General features: G+C 47.5%; 2 protein-coding genes and 1 long non-coding RNA gene across 13 annotated transcripts in view; 1 reads left to right on the forward strand and 2 right to left on the reverse strand.

The window, feature by feature from the left end:
• The window catches only part of Tfcp2 (transcription factor CP2), a 54331-nt gene extending 52324 nt beyond the window's left edge, over positions 1-2007 (reverse strand). For all 6 annotated transcript variants that reach the window (XM_021243072.2, XM_004862953.4, XM_004862955.4 and 3 more), the window contains exon 1: positions 1186-2007. In XM_021243072.2, the coding sequence (XP_021098731.1) occupies positions 1186-1307 (122 nt within the window). In that variant the 5' untranslated portion in view covers positions 1308-2007. The remainder of the gene's footprint in view (positions 1-1185) is intronic.
• Positions 2008-2096: 89 nt separating this feature from the next.
• Positions 2097-9003, forward strand: LOC147821530 (uncharacterized). The gene is made up of 2 exons (XR_015446965.1): positions 2097-2171; positions 3236-9003. It is a non-coding gene; the product is annotated as an uncharacterized LOC147821530 (long non-coding RNA).
• The window catches only part of Pou6f1 (POU class 6 homeobox 1), a 28216-nt gene continuing 20294 nt past the window's right edge, over positions 8459-16380 (reverse strand). For 5 of the 6 annotated variants that reach the window (XM_004862947.4, XM_013079056.3, XM_021243065.2 and 2 more), the window contains 3 exons: positions 14434-14575; positions 12937-13105; positions 8459-11787 (listed from right to left, as the gene is read on the reverse strand). In XM_004862947.4, the coding sequence (XP_004863004.1) occupies positions 11442-11787; positions 12937-13105; positions 14434-14575 (657 nt within the window). In that variant the 3' untranslated portion in view covers positions 8459-11441. Of the gene's footprint in view, positions 11853-12936; positions 13106-14433; positions 14576-16380 lie in introns of all 6 variants that reach the window. The other variant, XM_021243066.2, reaches the window with a different exon arrangement.

Below are 16380 nucleotides of genomic sequence, written 5' to 3' on the forward strand. Positions count from 1 at the left end.
TGTTAAAATTAACTATTTTTGTCCATGATAATTATAACAAGGACAGTTAGACTTAATTATTTCTATCCTAAATTCTAGCAACCTGAACAAAATCAAACTTTTTGCTGTGGTAATCTTCACATGAATAACAATTTGTCAAATATTATGATCAAGTTCAGGACAGGGCACTTACTTTCACACCAAGTTAATCTCTATTTTTACAGTCAACAAGGACACATTAAAGTTAAAATAAAGTTTAAATTTTTCAAGACTAAGAGAAATGCCTAACAGAACAAATTTCACTGATAATCACTAAAATATTTAAGATACTTTATTATTCTATCTGTAAGCAAAGAATCTTAAAGATGTTGAAGTATTAAGTTCTAATTCATAATTTTACTTCATTGAGGAAAGTCCACTTCGAATCAGCAGGGATTAAAGGAATTTCACATTACCTATGTCTCAAGGGATCTTGTTACCAGAATGAAAATTTTGTCCACTTTGCCCCCCAAAAAGCACCATCTTTCCCCTATAAACTCATAAAGCCAATGAAACTGTTCAGTTCTAAAGTTTCTTTATTCTCTTATTTAAATGGAGCTTCCTAATGCTTTAGAAAACCAATTATGGACAGGCAGGCCCTAAATGCCTATGTGTCAACATTTCCACACGTGGTTCACCCAAGCAGTATAAGTAATGTTGCTTTCAAGGAGATCTTTCATCTACTATTAACAAATAGCCTGATACATGAAGGTCTAGAAATATCTAAAAGTAATCTTCGCCGCTTTTTCTCGAATTAAGTGAAGCCTTAAGAAGTGGCCCAGTGCGGAGGTAAGGTGATGAGTACTCTTTCGCCCAGGTTTCCAACACGCAGCAATCAAGCGCCAGCTCCCAACTCCCCAACTCCCTAGCAGCCCTCACACGCTCAGCACTACCCTTTTTCCTCCCGATTCCTGACTTCACCGCGCACACGGGTACCCCAGCCTCTCCGCGCTCACCTGGGCCTCTCTTCCTCCTTCCATTGGCCCTGCACAGACTTCACGCTGCCTGCAATCTATTCCCACTTCATCCACTACTCAATCAGCAAAAAAGTCCTTTTTCCCCATCTGCAGACAGGCTTTAAAATCCTATCTACCTTTCCTCCAGCCTTCCGTATTCTCGACCCTGCCTTTGTCATCCAAAAGGTGGAGTGGGGGAAATCTCACTCACCTCATGCTATAGGCACCGGCACCCAGCTCCTGGCCGATCCCGGACAGGCTGGCATCAAAGTCCTGCACCAGCCCGGATTCGATCACTTCATCGGCCAGAGGCAGCTTCAGAGCCCAGGCCATCCTGGCTCCTTCCTTGCCCCAGGAGGCACCGTTGCGGGTACAAAGGCGCGGAGCGTAATTCTACCCCACAGGGGTAGGAGGGTCCAAAACTCCAAACCAAGACCACAGTCAGTGGCCACCCGGCAACTAGACGCCCGACCTGCACTGGCCGCACAACGAATAATCGCCCTGCCCCGGGCTCCTCTCTCGTAGCTGCTACGGCTTCCAAAGCCCCCGCTCCCCCGTTCTTGGGAGCTTGAGGCCCCCTTCGCTCAACTCTTCCAGACTTCCCGGAGGCAGCTGGGCTCCCGCACTCCCCCTCCTCGGACTCTGTGCCACTCGCTCCTGGCGGCCGCTCGCAGTCTCCAGACAGACCCGCGGCGGCGACAGCACCGACCCTGCGCGCCCAGCCGCGCCGGCACCTTCCCCACCCCTTCTGCTGGAAGCCCCCTCCCTCTGGGGACCAGCTCTTTGCCCTCCAGGCCCCTCTTCCGGTCAGTTCTACGCTCACTTCCGGTCACCCCCTTTTAACCCCACGGCTCTTAGAATAAAATCTAGGCTTCTGCTGAGCCCACTCGCCGCCCTGCGCAGGCCCCAAAGGCCTGGAAACGTGAAAAGAGAAAGTCCAGCCCAGGCTGGAAACCCAGACTGGACATGCCCCTCCACCACCCACCGCCCCAGCGCCGACCAATCATGGTGCCCCTTCCCTTCGCCGGAGAACATGACGTCACCTTGTCAGTCGCCAATGAAGAAGAGACTTTGTCGGCATCTGCAGCGATGATAGGCTAGCTACACTACGGCTCCCCGCCCCCAGAGGTGGGCTGGGCGGTCTCGGAAAGGATCCTGCGTGCGTCTAGAGTCGGAGTTGAAGTTGTGTAGGTGCGGGTGAGTTTGACTTGCGCCTCGTACCAAATCGGCACCCTAAAGCTTAAAGTGGAACCCTCCTTCTACCCTTACTGAACCTCCTCGTATCTCCTGACGGGACTTTGTTTCCCAAGTATTCCCTTATGCACACGTTTGCTCCTGTTCATCTTGTCTCCGTAAACTCACCTGTTGGGAAAGCAAGACCCTGCTTAAAACCCACTTCCCTTAATAATGCTTTATGTCTATCACATTTGCCTTAATGCATTTGAATAGGGAAGCATGACATAGGTAAAAGTATGTGGTATTTTAAAGGTTGTGATGGAAGAGTGTTAGAATTTTAAAATTCAAGCCGGGCGAGATGGCGCAAGCCTGTAATCTCAGAACTCAGGAGGCTGAGGCGAGAGGATCACCACGAGTTTAAGGCCAGCCTGGGCTACATGGAGAGACTCTATTCCAGACACACACACACACGCGCGCGCGCGCACAAAGAATTTTAAAGAACAAAGTTTGGGCTGGCGCCTTCACTTACTAGATTGTGACGTCAGAATAGTCGCTTAATTTCACTGAGATTTAACTTTCTCTGCTGTGAATAGAGATGACCATAGATGCACCACCTTGCTCCTTTGAGAAGTAATAATGCCTATTGTTAATAAATCATCAATTATATGCCAGGGACATTATTACATTATCAATAGCCCTCAAGATAATCTTGTGATTATAATTATAATTATACAGGTAAATATAACGACCCTCATTTGACCAATATGGAGATAGACTAAGAACTTAAATTGGCATTAGCTAAACTAGTATGACAACTTCAGTATGCCTTCCTAAGCCTGGTATTTTTCACTTTAAGACATTACCTATGTAAGTATTGGCCCCTCTCTCTGTGTTGCCTAGGCTGGTCTCAAACTTGCAAGCTTTCTGCCTCCATACCTGGCTTGAATTGTATTTTTGTATGTATCTGCCGCTCCTTAGACTGTGATCTCCTAAAGAATAAGGAATAGGCCTTTTTCAGGCTTGTATCCTAAATAACTCTTAGTTCCTGCATCCATTAAGACTTTTTTTTTTTTTTTTTTTTGCAGTACCTGGGATCAAACTCAGGACCTTGTGCTTTTGAGGCAGGCTCGGCACCACTGAGCTAAATCTCCAGCCCTTAATAAGACTTTTAAAAAGTGTATATTGAACTAAAAAGTAGGAGACTGAGGAAAGAGGTTTACTTGACAGTGACAATGTGTCCCCTGGTTTTAGCCACAGGTTTCTCTCTGGAGCTCCAAGTTCATGCTCATCTTATCTTGGTAAGCTCCGAGATTCAAATCTTAGTCCATTCCTGGGACAACCAATATCTCTTTGATCAACTTTTCTTCTCGAGTTGGTTTTATCATAAAATGTGTGCTTCTGGATAAAGAAATGAATCTTGGGCCCAGAGACCAAAAGAGATGTCCCATGGAGATCTGAGATCTTTTAAGAGATCAGAATCTTTTGTAATCCAGCATTGTGTCCAAAGAAAACACCTATTAAGTAGAACCATACCTTGTTTGAACAACAGCTGTACCACTAGCTGCATAATCTTGGACAAGTAACTTTATATCTCTGAGTCTCAATATTTTAATCCATAAATTAGTGAAAATCATACCTCTTCTTAAACTTGTTGTAAAGATTAAATATGGTGTCAAAATACAATAAAAATAGTAGTGATTCAATTAATATTATATTCCACTAGTCCACTTTTTGTTTTTGTTTTGTTTTTTGATAGAGTCTTGCTATGTAGTTCAGTCTGGCCTTGAACTCACTATGCAGTCCAGGCTGGCCTTGAACTTGAGGTGATCCTCCTGCCTCAGCCTCCCAAGTGCTGGGATTACAGGTGTATGCCACCAGGCCCAGTTGTTTTTAGTAGCAAAACAGAACAACCACAACAACAACAAAAAAATGCCCACCAATAAGAGAATGGATAAATTGGAGTGCAACAGAATATTACACAGCACTAAAAATGAATAAAGACATACTCAACTGCATGAACAAATCAATCTCAGAATTGAGGGGGGAAATACAGAAGCCCTCACACAGTGTAGTGTCACTTTATAAAGCTCAAAACCCAGCAAAATTATGCAATATATCATTTATGGAAGTGTACATACATTCCCTTAAAGAGAAATGAAATAAACACAATCCTAGGTGGGGATCACAGGTAAAACAAGACAGGAGGAGAGGTTAGGAGAGAAACTTGAAAGTGGCTTCAACAGTTTTAATAGTTCACTCACACTGAGTCTATGAGTGACTGCTTCATTACATGCATAACTTACAAGACTATATTCTTAAATATGTAACAGATATTACATAAATTAACAGCTGAACTCAGGACTGAAGTCCAGACTTCTGGTTCTCTTCGAGGCCTTTCTGTGCCCACAGTGCTGGTGGTGGTTCAGTCCTAGAAATTCCATGAGCAAGTAACAGCTAAAAATAACAACAGGCTCATATTTGCTGAGTACTTCCTAAGTGCCAAGCCCTGACTAGCTGTATAGGTATCTCATTTCATCTTCACTCCCCTCTGTAAGGCAAATATCATTATTAGATTCATTTCAAATATAAGGGAATAAGGGCTTAGGAAAATTAAATGGCTTGTCCAGAGTCACCCTGCTTCTAAGTAGCGAAGTATGACTGACCCTGCAGCCTGGGCAGCCAACACCATGCTAGGATGTCTCTGCCAGTGGTTATAAGCTAAAAGAGATTTGCTTATTTTTCCTTTCAGAGATAAGTTTTGAAACTTGTGGAGATAAGAACATTGAATTTTTAGGAAATTGTGCCCATGAAGGAATATTGGATGAAATACGTTTTTTCATCCACAGAAGACTAGCTCAAAGAGAATGGATTTTTGGTTTTTTTAACATGTCATTTTTATAATGGCATTTACTCAGAAAACAGTTTAAAAACTGTTATAAAATTAAACTTATTTTCACATAAGAAATACACTTCAACTCACCATAGATCCAAGAAACTTCACATTGTAGGTTTTAAAATGTTTAGGGCTAGCAGTGTGCCTCCTGGTAAAGCAGTTGCCTAGCATGCTCAAGGCCCGAGGTGGAGAGGATTTTTCAACGATGTCATGCTACCTATGTGGAAGAGGTAACTGTGTCATATTTAGGACTACCATGGAGTTTTATCCTCTGGAAAGTGTTTAGAACATGATGAACATGTATTTCTCGGAAATGTTTGCATCTAAGTCTAAATTTTGAACGAAAATACAAAAATTTCACAGTGGTCTTCCTTACTGTTAATTCTGGAGTAAACTGAGGTGAAATGAAAAGTGACTCCTAAGCCATGGCCCATCCTAACTGAAATGTAGGTCAGCCTCAGAGATACAGGCCTTTGAGCCCAGCTCCCCTTTAGGAAAGAACTTAACAGATTTTCCCCTTGGAGTTGTGACTGCAGGGATGACTTTTCCTTTCCTTTCTTCTCTCTTCCCAATGTAACTAAGATGGAAATTGGAGAACCAGGATTGGAAACAAAGAGTCCAGGGCAGCAACATTCTAGAAATCCAGCAGCATGTATCAAGAGACTAAATTTTTGTACCCATAAATTCATCCCAAAACAAAAATCATGGTTCCTATTAAATATAATAAGTAAAACAAATTAACTAGAGCACCTGTGAGCTCCAAGTGAGGTATGTTGGCCTAGTGAACAAATTTAAGACTCACTGTAAAGGGTTTATTTTCCTAGATTAGGTCCTGACACCAGACACTGTTTGGTTGGTTGGTTGGTTGGTTGGTTGGTTGGTAGGTTGGTTGGTTTTTTTGAGACAGGGTCTCACTGTGTAGTTCAAGCTGGCCTTGAACTCACTATGTAGCCCAAGCTGGCCTCAAACCCTCAGCAATCTTCCTGTCTCAGTCTGAGTCCTGGGATTACAGGCATGGACCACATGCCCTGCTGCCTAAGTCTTAAGAAAAATCAATTCTCTTGGAAAAATGAGGACTCAGACTCCCAGGGTCATTACCCTTCCACCCCAGCTTCCCTTCTCACAGATTTACTCAGGCCAGTCAGAACTGCTGGGTTCCTAGGTCAATCCCTGGCATTTTCCTCCAGGAACAGGAAGGAACCATAACCCAGCAGGCTGTGCAGAGCACTAACCATCTAACCCTAACTACTTTTCCCATCCTCCTGCAACCCACCCAAGGAGACTGAGGCCCAGTCTAGCTTCTCCGAAGGATCCTTTAAAATGAAATGAAATTATAAATTTTCACAGCAGTCTCAGCCCCCTAAGCAATCTGAGGTGATCCTCCTCTGTGGTCTGTAGCCCAGAAACCAGCCCACATCTCCAGTCCATAAAGAGCAGTACCCGCCAACCCCCAACTGTCCACAGAGCAATTCGTTTCTCATGCCTGGAAATTAAAATTGCAATCTCTCCTCAAGAAAAAAAAAAATCTGCCTTTAAAGCCTTCCTGGGCCAGCTGCCAGGAGCACTCTCAACTGGTTTGAGCCAGAGGCAGCAGCTCCCAGGATTCTCCCCATGAGAGCTGCTGGCGCTGTCTATCTGGTCAGAGTCCATTCACTCCCACATTTCACAATCCAAACCCTGCAGAGCTAAGCAGAATCCCGTCTCCTCTCTCTCCCAGGAGCCTGAAGTCAGGCTTTCACTATTTCTTTGAAGGGGAGGGGAGGAAATTCATTCGGTTACCTGACAGTCACCAAGCACCTATGGTGTTCCTGGCCTGTGTACTAAGAGTCATAGCCCATGATGGCATAAGTGCTGGTTTGTATTTACTATTTTGCCCCAGTATTGTAAAGCACTGTAAAGCTCCCCTGATTCCTAGTGTTGTGTCAGTCTTAGGCAGCCCTATCTCCCCGGATGAGGGCACGGCAGTGGGGGTGGTCTGGACCCCAGCACGTGGGTGGCACCCATCTAACACCCAGCACAGCTGGTTAGGAGTCAGAGGGAATTCTGCAGCCCAGATCTCATCACCTGGCGGGAGGGAGGGGATTCGGCATAAGCTTTAGTCCATGCTCAGGCCAGCTATGCTCACCCAGCTCTAAGCTAATGGCAGCCAGGGGGAGAACACAAATGAGGGGCACTTACCAACATCCACATTTTTATAGAGCACCACATAAATCAAGTTACCTGTTAATGTTCTAGCCTTCCCTATACCTTTATAAATGTGCCTTATAGTGATCTGGAAGGCTAGGTGTGAATTTAGGTATTAAGGGAGGAGGAAGGGAAAGATTAAAACAAAAATTAAGATGTGTTATGTACCTGTACCACCTCCCCACAATGAATGTAACCATTATGTACTGCAAACATGTCCTAATAAAAATTGAAATAAATAGATAAGAATTTAGCTGTCCAGTGCTCATTGCAGTTCCATACTAGAATGTGCCCCAGGTCCGGCCCCAGCTTAGACTCCCTTGCTCTCTCCACTTCGTGAGGTATGTGTGTGGAGGCCTCAGCCTACACTCATCTTTCTGACCCATCACCCATCTTTCTGACAAATCTCTTGGCCACTGCTGGTCTGAGTATTTGTGTCTCCCCAAATTCATGTGTGGAATTTAAATTTCAAGGTATGGTGACAGAATTAAAAGGTGAGGCCTTTGGTTTAGACAGAAGAGTGGAGCTCTCAAGACAAGAATCAGTGCCTTAAAAAAAAAAAAAGAGGCCTGAGGGAGCATGTCTGCCCTCCACTGTGTGAGGTTACAGTGTAAAGATGTCTATCGATAGGAAAGAGGCTCCTTATCAGATACCAGATCCTCCACCTCCTTGATCTTGGATTTCCCAGTCTCCATAACCAAGAGCAGAAAACTTCTGTTGTTCATAAGTTACCCAGTCCAAGGTATTTTGTTATGTCAGCCCAAACAGACTTACGATCATTACCTTTTGGGGCTGGGTATTTAGCTCAGTGGAGCCTACCTCAAAAGTGCAAGGTCATGAGTTTGATCCCTGGTGAGGGAGAGGGGGGTTATTATCACCCTTTGGACCTACAAGTGTGCATTCCAACAGAACACTCTGTCCTTGGGACCCAGAGGAGAGGGGTCCAGCAGTGGGCTTGCCAGAGGATTCTGGGGTTCTATGCACCAGATGGTAGTCTGTCTACAAGGAGAAAGGGGCCTGCAAACCCTTAGCTCCACAGGAAGGGGTGTGGCCAAGCCTTGAAAAGGCCCAAGCAGGTAGAATCCAGGCAGATACTCAGCCTCTTGAAATGTGATCATCCGGCTATTCGCTGATGCCAAAGACAGACCCTTGCTACTTCCCAGGGCTCTGTCACTGGTTCCTTACATTTCCACCTTGGGTGGTGATCAAGAAACAGGCTATACCAGTTACAAAAGAAAAAATACTGTTTATTCCACACAACTACATCAAGTGGTTCTTCCCTATTCTCCCCTCCCCACCCTTTCCTCCAGCCCTCAGTAGGCATTGCCTTGTCCTGGGGGATAGTCAGAACCCCAATGTCAGAATCTGGCCTATGAGGCAAGAAAGGAAATCTGGGCATAGGAAGATGACTGGATTTCCCAGAACACAAAAACATCAGCATTTCTTGTTCCAAACTCAAGTGTGTTCCTCAGTTCTTCTGACCAAATTCTTCCCTGGACTTCGCCTGAATAAAATGTCATGGTCAGTCCAGGGTCAAAGGCCTCAGCTGATTCAGCAGGCCATAGAAAGTTTTGTTCTTTCTTTCACTTCAAAACAAAACAAACACAAATTATACAGTTAGCCATTTCTGCCCATTCTCCTGTCTTTCCATGGCAAAGGAGCCACTAAGCTCTGGCTTAACACCAGAAAAATGCTTTCAAAATCAAATTAATAGTAACTCATTTCAGAGCCTGATACTAACGAAAAATAAAAACAACCACAAAAAAAACCACTTCATCAGTGAGTGGCCCAGGCTCCAGCTGCTTTCTGGGGGTCCAAGGTAGGGGAGCAAGGGCACAGCATAGCACAGCGGTGAGCTCTGCTTCCAGTATGCTTCAGACACACACCCCACTGCCTATAGAATTCAGCCTGCAAACACCCATCTCTCTGAAAGACCAATCCATCTTTCCATTAGAGGAACAGAAACCATTTAATTTTAGCCAGCCTTGGGAAGACAGATTTAGATGACGGAGAGGCTGAGAAAACACAGCCAGGCCTAATTTAGACCAGTGGTTTGTGATTTTTTTTTCCTGCCATGCCACAGGACAGATGGTGTCCTCTGCTTTGTCCACACCCTGTTTTCTATGCTACTCCCAGGGCACCAGCTATAATTGCCTTGTCTCTCCCCCAAAAAGAAAGCACCCCTGAATGCAAGCATTTGTGCACGAAACCTGCATCTCTCTCATTCACCGAAGTGCGCTTTGCCAAACCCTTGACAAACTCGGATACAGTCGTGGTTCCTACTGAACACGTGTGTAACAGCACTCTCAAGTGAGTCCCATCTCATAGAGGTGGCTGTCGCCCAGGACCCAGAGTGTGGCGCCTCCCCTTTGGAGATATTCTTGCCCTTGGAAGGCTGGATCAGGCAAGCTGCCCACCTGCCTCCTCAGCCCACCGTGCTCATGGCAGGTCTGGCTGGTCCAAATGCAGCAGGGCGCAAGCATGTGTACACACAACTATCCTCTCCCTGGCAGGGGTAGTAAGTGAGTGGACACACTAGCGCTGCAGGGCCTTGGAGAGAGAAGCACTAAGCGGAAGAGGAAAGAGCACCCGAGTTAGCCAGGCTAGGAGGTGGCTCTGCACCAGGGACCAACAGATGATGAGGGACCTTTCCTGGTGGTCACGACCTCAGGGGAGGTCACACGAGGTGCAGTGCAGGACAGCTGCTAGGGACCAGGTTCTGTAAGGATGGAAGTAGAGAAAGGGTAGTTCACTCCTGGGATTTGTGGTCTTTTTTTTTTTTTTTTTTTGGTACTGGGGATCGAACTCAGGACCTTGCACTTGCCAGGCAGGCACAGTCCCACTGAGCTACATCCCTGGCCCAACTTGTGGTCTTTTAAGGACAGCTTCTACAACATGTTCATAATTCTCTCCTGACCTCCTAGCTCACACACTGAACGTTAAGAGCTATCCAGCCACAGTAAGGATGGCAGCCAACTCCCATTCCTGGCTACCCTCTCTAAAGGCAAACCCATCCTGATCTGGCATGATCCTGACTCAGAGGAGAACTTGGGGACTGCTTACACAATAAACAGTCTACCACCCAATAAAATGAGATTTCTCCAATGTTAAAAAAAAAAAAATTAAAAAGAAAACTTGAGTTAAGTCAACTCCCAAAAGAAGCTTTCCTGGGCAGCCGTCATTTCCTTCTGTATATTGTCCTGCCGAGGGCCTTGCTACCTGGCCTTTTGTTTCATTTGCTCCTTTGAGAAGGCCCCTGTACAGGATTGGGCTCAGTATGGACAAGAAAAGGAGACAGAAACTCAGCATTCTTTTCCTCATTTTTCTTCAGAGCTACCTGCGTGGTTGGGGAGTGGGATTTTTTTTTCCAGGCTTCAAGTTCTTGTTTTATGGGCAGTGGCCATGGGAAGAGATTAGATTAAAATCTGGGAGGATGGCCTCATTTACTAAATTCCAGCAGCAGACCCAGGACAACTCCAGGATGAGTAGAGTTCACTGTTGCTTCCTTCCAACACAGATTGCAAAATAAGATTTGGCTTTAGTGCAATATCCCCCCGTACCCCTCAAAGGAACTTGGGCGAGGAGCTCACACGTTCTGGCCCCAGGGGTTTGGGAACCTTCTGACCTTGAGGTCAGACATGTGTCCAACCTTCTGAGCAGCATATCACACTTTTCTAAATTTTATCTCCTGGATCCCTTCAGGGGTGCAGTGTGCCTCCAGGCAAGGTGAGGAGGGCAGTGCTTCCACTGGATCAACTGTCACACCTGCCACACTAACACAGAGAAGCCCAGGAGAAGAGAAAAAGAAAGAGAATGCCATAGAAAGAAAACAAGAGCTAATGGCCGAGGGTCCTCAGGAGATGCTACAGCTCTGCCCCAAAGACAGGGGGTTTCTGGTTCCCAGGCAGAAATCCCCCTTTCCGAAACCTTATTAGCAAAGTGCTTTTCTGAGTAACACCGCAAATCCCTTCCTGCGGCGTGCCCAGCCCAGAGCCTGGGACTCTCACAGGGGAGCCCCTCTGCCCTCCCCAGAATGGAAGATGTGGGGGCAAGAGGAGGAAGGCATCGACGCACATGCACACAGTGGAGTCTCAGACCGAGGGCAAGCACAGCCGCACGTAGCAAAATGACAGGTACCATCACGGCACTGGCGACAGCTGGGTGCCAAGGCAAGAGGAGTACAAAGTGCTGGAACATAGGGCTGGGGCTGACCCCTAGGGGATCTGAAAGACATTCAGCTTGCTGGTATTCTTGAGTGTCTGGCGCCGATTGCAGAACCAGACGCGAACAACCTCTCGGTCGTAGTTGAGCTCCTTTGCAATCTCCGTGATCTCCTGGCCTGTGGGCAGTGGGTTCTTCTCGAAGTAGGCATTGAGAGCCTCTATGGCCTGGGGGGTGAAGGAAGTTCGACGTTTGCGCTTCTTGGAGGGCTCACCTCCTACAAACTCCATCAGGTTCTGCTGGCCTTCCTGGTTCCGCAGCTCAGCCTCGTTCAGCCATTTCTCCAGCACTGGCTTCAGCTTCTGGGCACTCTTAGGTGTGATGTCCAGCTTCTCAAACCTGCAGCCCACACATGCGCAGGAAGGGGCAGAGAGAGCGTCTCGGTCTCTGCAGCACATGCAAACCTGGGAGGAAGCACTACCCTCAAGGGGCCGCTCCTTTCCAGGCTGCTGAGACCCGACCCAGTGTCCCCTCGCCAGCCCACCACGACCCCCCTGGCTGGACTGAGCCCAGACTCATCAGACACTTCAATATCTCAGGTCTGCACAGGGAGACCATTCCCACAGCCAGCTCAGCAGGATGAGACAACAGTGCCCTAAACAACTGCTCCAGGATGTTCACACCCAAGCCGGTCAAGTCTTTCCAGGAGTGGCCTCCGGCGGTCCTGAGTGCCTTCCTCTCCCACTGCTCTTCTCATAGCTGATCAGGAGACTCTTTCTGGCTGAGCCAGTGTGGCACAGTGGTTGCTCTAGCAGTCACTCTAGTGTCACGACAGAGCAGACAAAACCATTCGGCCATCACTGAGCCATGCACTTACTCCTGCCTGAAACTCTGCCACCCCTCCTCTGGTTCTGGTGTCAAAATTTGTTAGTTTGTGGGCAGCACACAGAAAACTCAGCTCTATTACTTTATCGTTGGGTTTTTTTTGTCGGTACCAGGGATCGAACTCAGGATCTTGCGCTTGTGAAGCAGGCACCGGAACCACTGAGCTAAATCCCCGGCCCAGCTCTATTACTTTAAAGCAATACCTTACCCAAGTGGGAATGGGAGCATGACCAGGTATGGTACAGCTGAGGGCAAGACAGAACTAAAGTCCCACCCACCCCTACTTTTGTAACTAATTTTTTTTTTTGGTACGAGGGATCAAACTTGGGACCTTGCCCTTGCGAGCCAGGCGGCAGAATTTTGTAACTAATGTTATAAGCTGTGTTCCTTTCCTGTTAGGGTTCCCAAATGGATTTGGGTCTTGGGTTCTGCCCAAAAGACCAAATATTTCCTGAGGATTGGAGGGAAAATTTCAGAAGGTCCTGGAGGGGCTAGGTGAGTCTTTGGCTATGCCAGGTGCTCCTGCCCACCCTTAGGAGTCTTCCTAAGAAGAAGGGAGCATGGGGGAATAGAGGAAGGGGCTGGATGTCCAGGTCCCCACGAGTGCCCAGTGGCAGCAGGCACCGAGCAGGCCCTGACCTTGTCCAGGACAGCTTTACTCACCGGCAGATGGCTGACTGGCTGTAGGCTGGACCTTCTGTCGCAGTCAGAGCCTGGCCCACCTGGGTCTGTGTAAGGCCCAGGGAGAGCCGCCGGATCTTAAAGTTCTTGGCAAACTCCCGGATCTCTTCTAAGTTGATCCCATCCTCATCCAGATTTGGAGTATGCGGCTCTAGGCCAGAGGAAGGCACCAGGGAGAGTGTAAGATGGGCAACACTGCTGCTCATCTGGCCCATTGGTCCGGACTGGTGTAGAGGTGAGGGGTGGCAAAAGGCGCATGGTGCCCTAATCCCCTCACCACCCCTGCCAAGGAGGACCTGTGGGAGAGGCCCCTGAGCCAACCTATCAGGGATCAGGTCTGTTGTTGAGTTCCTCAGCTCTAACTGCGGACCCTGCCCCATGCTCCCTGGTCCTTCCTTCCCCAGGCACACCCGCTGGCCATCCACATTCCTCAAATGCTGGATTGTAACAACACAGCAGAGACAGCCAATGACTCGGCTTCTCAGAGAGGCAGCCAAACAGCCAGCTGAGCAGCCTCCACCATCGTCACGCCCAGAGTCCAGCCCAACAGGAACAGGACTAAGAAAGCCAACCTCTTGCCAGGCATGGTGGTGCACGCCTGTAATCCCAGCACTCAGGAGGCTGAGGCAGGAGAATTGCCATGAGTTTGAGGCCAGCCTGTGCTACATAGTTCAAGGCCAGCCTGAACTACATAGCAAGACCTTGTCTCAAAAAAAAAAAAAAAAAAAAGAAAGAAAGAGATAGAAAGCCAAGACTTTGCTGAGCATGACGGCACATGCCTGTAATCCCAGCTTCTGGAGGCTAAGGTAGGAGGATCAAAAGCTTGAGGCCATTTTAGGCAATTTATTTATTTACTTATTTTTTGGTACCAGGGATCGAACTTGGGACCTTGTGCTTGTGAGGCCCTGGAACCACTGAGCTACATCCCCAGCCCCTCATTTTAGGCAATTTAGTGAAACCTTGTTTCAAAATAAAACAAAAAGGGTGGGAGAGGTAGCTCAGTGTAAAGCATGTAAAAGGCCCTAGGTTCAATCAGCAGTACCACAAGAAGTAGTAGGAAGAGAAGGAAGAGAAGAACAACAATAGGGGGAAGAAGAAGAGGAGGAGAAGGAGAACAGCAACAAGAAGGAGGAGGAGAGGAAGAAAAAGAGGAAGAGGAGGAAGAGAAGGGAGCGCAAGGAAAGGAGGGAGGGGGAGGGGGAGGAGAAAGCCTGATTCTCATACTAGGCCTTTGCCCTTTGGACTCCAGGAAATTTATTTGCCTGAGATAGAGTCTATGTTGCCCAGGCTGGCTTTGAACTCCTGGGCTTAAGGGACCCTCCTGCCTCAGCCTCCCACTGAGTAGCTGGGACCACAGGCGTGTGCCACCAATCCATATCTACAATTATTCATTAAGGAAAACAGTGTCTGAGGAGATCAGGGTGCCCAAATAAATCCCTTCTCCTACTTCTCCACTCTTCTGTTCTGGGAACCACTTACTGGACACCAACTGGCTGACCGTGGGGGTCTCTGAGCAGGTGATGGGGACGGGAGCAGACCCAGATGACTTGACTGCCGGAGCTGGGCTGGCAATGACCACAGCAGGCGGGGGCGCAGCTGGTGTGGGCTGGATGGGCTGCACCTGTGGGAAGAGAGACAAGGCTCTGCTGCTCCCTATCTGGCTTGGAATCCCTGGGTGGTCCAGAGACAGAGCAGAAATGGGCACGAAATCCTCACTGCCCACCGGCACACTAGCACAAAAACCAAGATTAGAAGCTGCTTGTTGATGCCCTCTCCTTGATAATGGCCCGAGTAAGCACAGCATCAAGCCCCACCAGGCCGGAGCTTCCTGTGACGCCAGCAGGTGAGAGGCTCGCAAAGCTTCAGCGCACGTGGTCAGATCCCCAAGTGCCCACCTCTGGGGTAACTTCTCTCCTATCTCTCCTTGAGAAACTTAAATCCGATTCTAGACCCTCCCAGGCCTCCGATATCCACGAAGAAGGAACCAGTAGGTAACTTCGGGAGGGACCTCTCTACAATGAGAGAATATGGAGCCGTCCGAAAGAATAAAGTAGGCCTGGGGGTGCAGCTCAGAAGTAGAACAGTTGTCTGGTGTGGGAAAGGCCCTGGGGTTTCATCCCCATCACCACAAATGTCAACAGAAAGAATAAAGTGTCTCTCTGAACTACTCTGAATCATGGTGCTAAGTGAAAAACAATTTTTATGGAATAATGCCTTTAAACGCACGTATGAATGTTCAGAAAAAAATCTGTAGTCATATTAAGCAAGCTGTCGCAAGAAGTCATCTTTGGAGATTGAAAGAGAAGGGATTTTTCTTTTATTGTTATTTTGGGTGGTATTGAGAACTGAACCCAGGGCCTCATGCAAACTCTCTAGCACTGAGCTCCCCGGCCCAAGGGATTTTAAACTTTTACATGACATATAATGTTAGAATGTTAACAAACATAAAAATCGACCAGGCATAGTGGCACATGCCTGTAATTCCACCACTTGGGAGGCTGAGGCAGGAGGATTGCTGTGAGTTCAAGGCCAGCCTGGACTATATAGCAAGACCTTGTCAAAAAAACAACAACACACACACACATCAGGAGAAACTATAAATGTATGAAATGAGTATTTTTAGTATGGTGAACAAAAAAAAACTTTGTAGGGAGTGAGTGCAGGTTTCTCCAGGATCCAGTTCTCTGGGTTCTGCCTCCAATCTATCCCCTCTCCCTGCCCAAGGGTTTTTGCCTCAGTTCAGAGATCCTCGTCCCTTGCTAGAATGACATAAGCTGCCTCCTATCTGGTGACAATCATTCAAATTTCACAACAGTCCAGATTTGGATCCACCTGGGTAACAGGGATTTTTTTAAAAGCACATCTGATCAACCATTTCCATGTTCAAAAACCTTTACCAGCACCCCACCACTCCATAATAGTAGTATCAGTAAGAACTATTGTTTTTCAAATGGTCTGTGTGTACCAGAGCATTAGTGGCCTCTGTGTAACATCCATGACCTTCTGAAGCACATACTTTTATAATTCTTATTTTTCAGACAAAGCTAAGTGATTATTGACAAAGCTCAGAAGCATCATGACACATTTGAGAACGTCTGGCCTCAGTGTCACCTGGCAACCTAGAATGCACATCCTGGGGGCCCACTTCAACCTAAGGAAAAAGGAACTCATCCTCCTGGTGGGCCCTCCAGGTGACTCTGAGGCACAGGTTTGAGAACGCCCACTCTGGCACAGGCCCTTGCTGCCGTTCCCCCAAGACAGCACACTGTCACATCCAACCCATCCCTCTGGATTGGTTCAAAGCCTTTTCTCCATGAGCCTGGCTGGATCCCCTGGGATGTCACAGCTCTCCTGCCTGGGACCCCAAAGTGCCTTATTTCGGCCCCAATCCTAGCTTCACCGCCAACACTGAGCCACCAAGGGCAT

The sequence above is a fragment of the Heterocephalus glaber genome, unplaced genomic scaffold, assembly GCF_053883595.1.
Source record: "Heterocephalus glaber isolate CG9 unplaced genomic scaffold, H.glaber_assembly_v1.0 deba00001733, whole genome shotgun sequence".
NCBI classification, from domain to species: Eukaryota; Metazoa; Chordata; class Mammalia; order Rodentia; family Bathyergidae; genus Heterocephalus; species Heterocephalus glaber.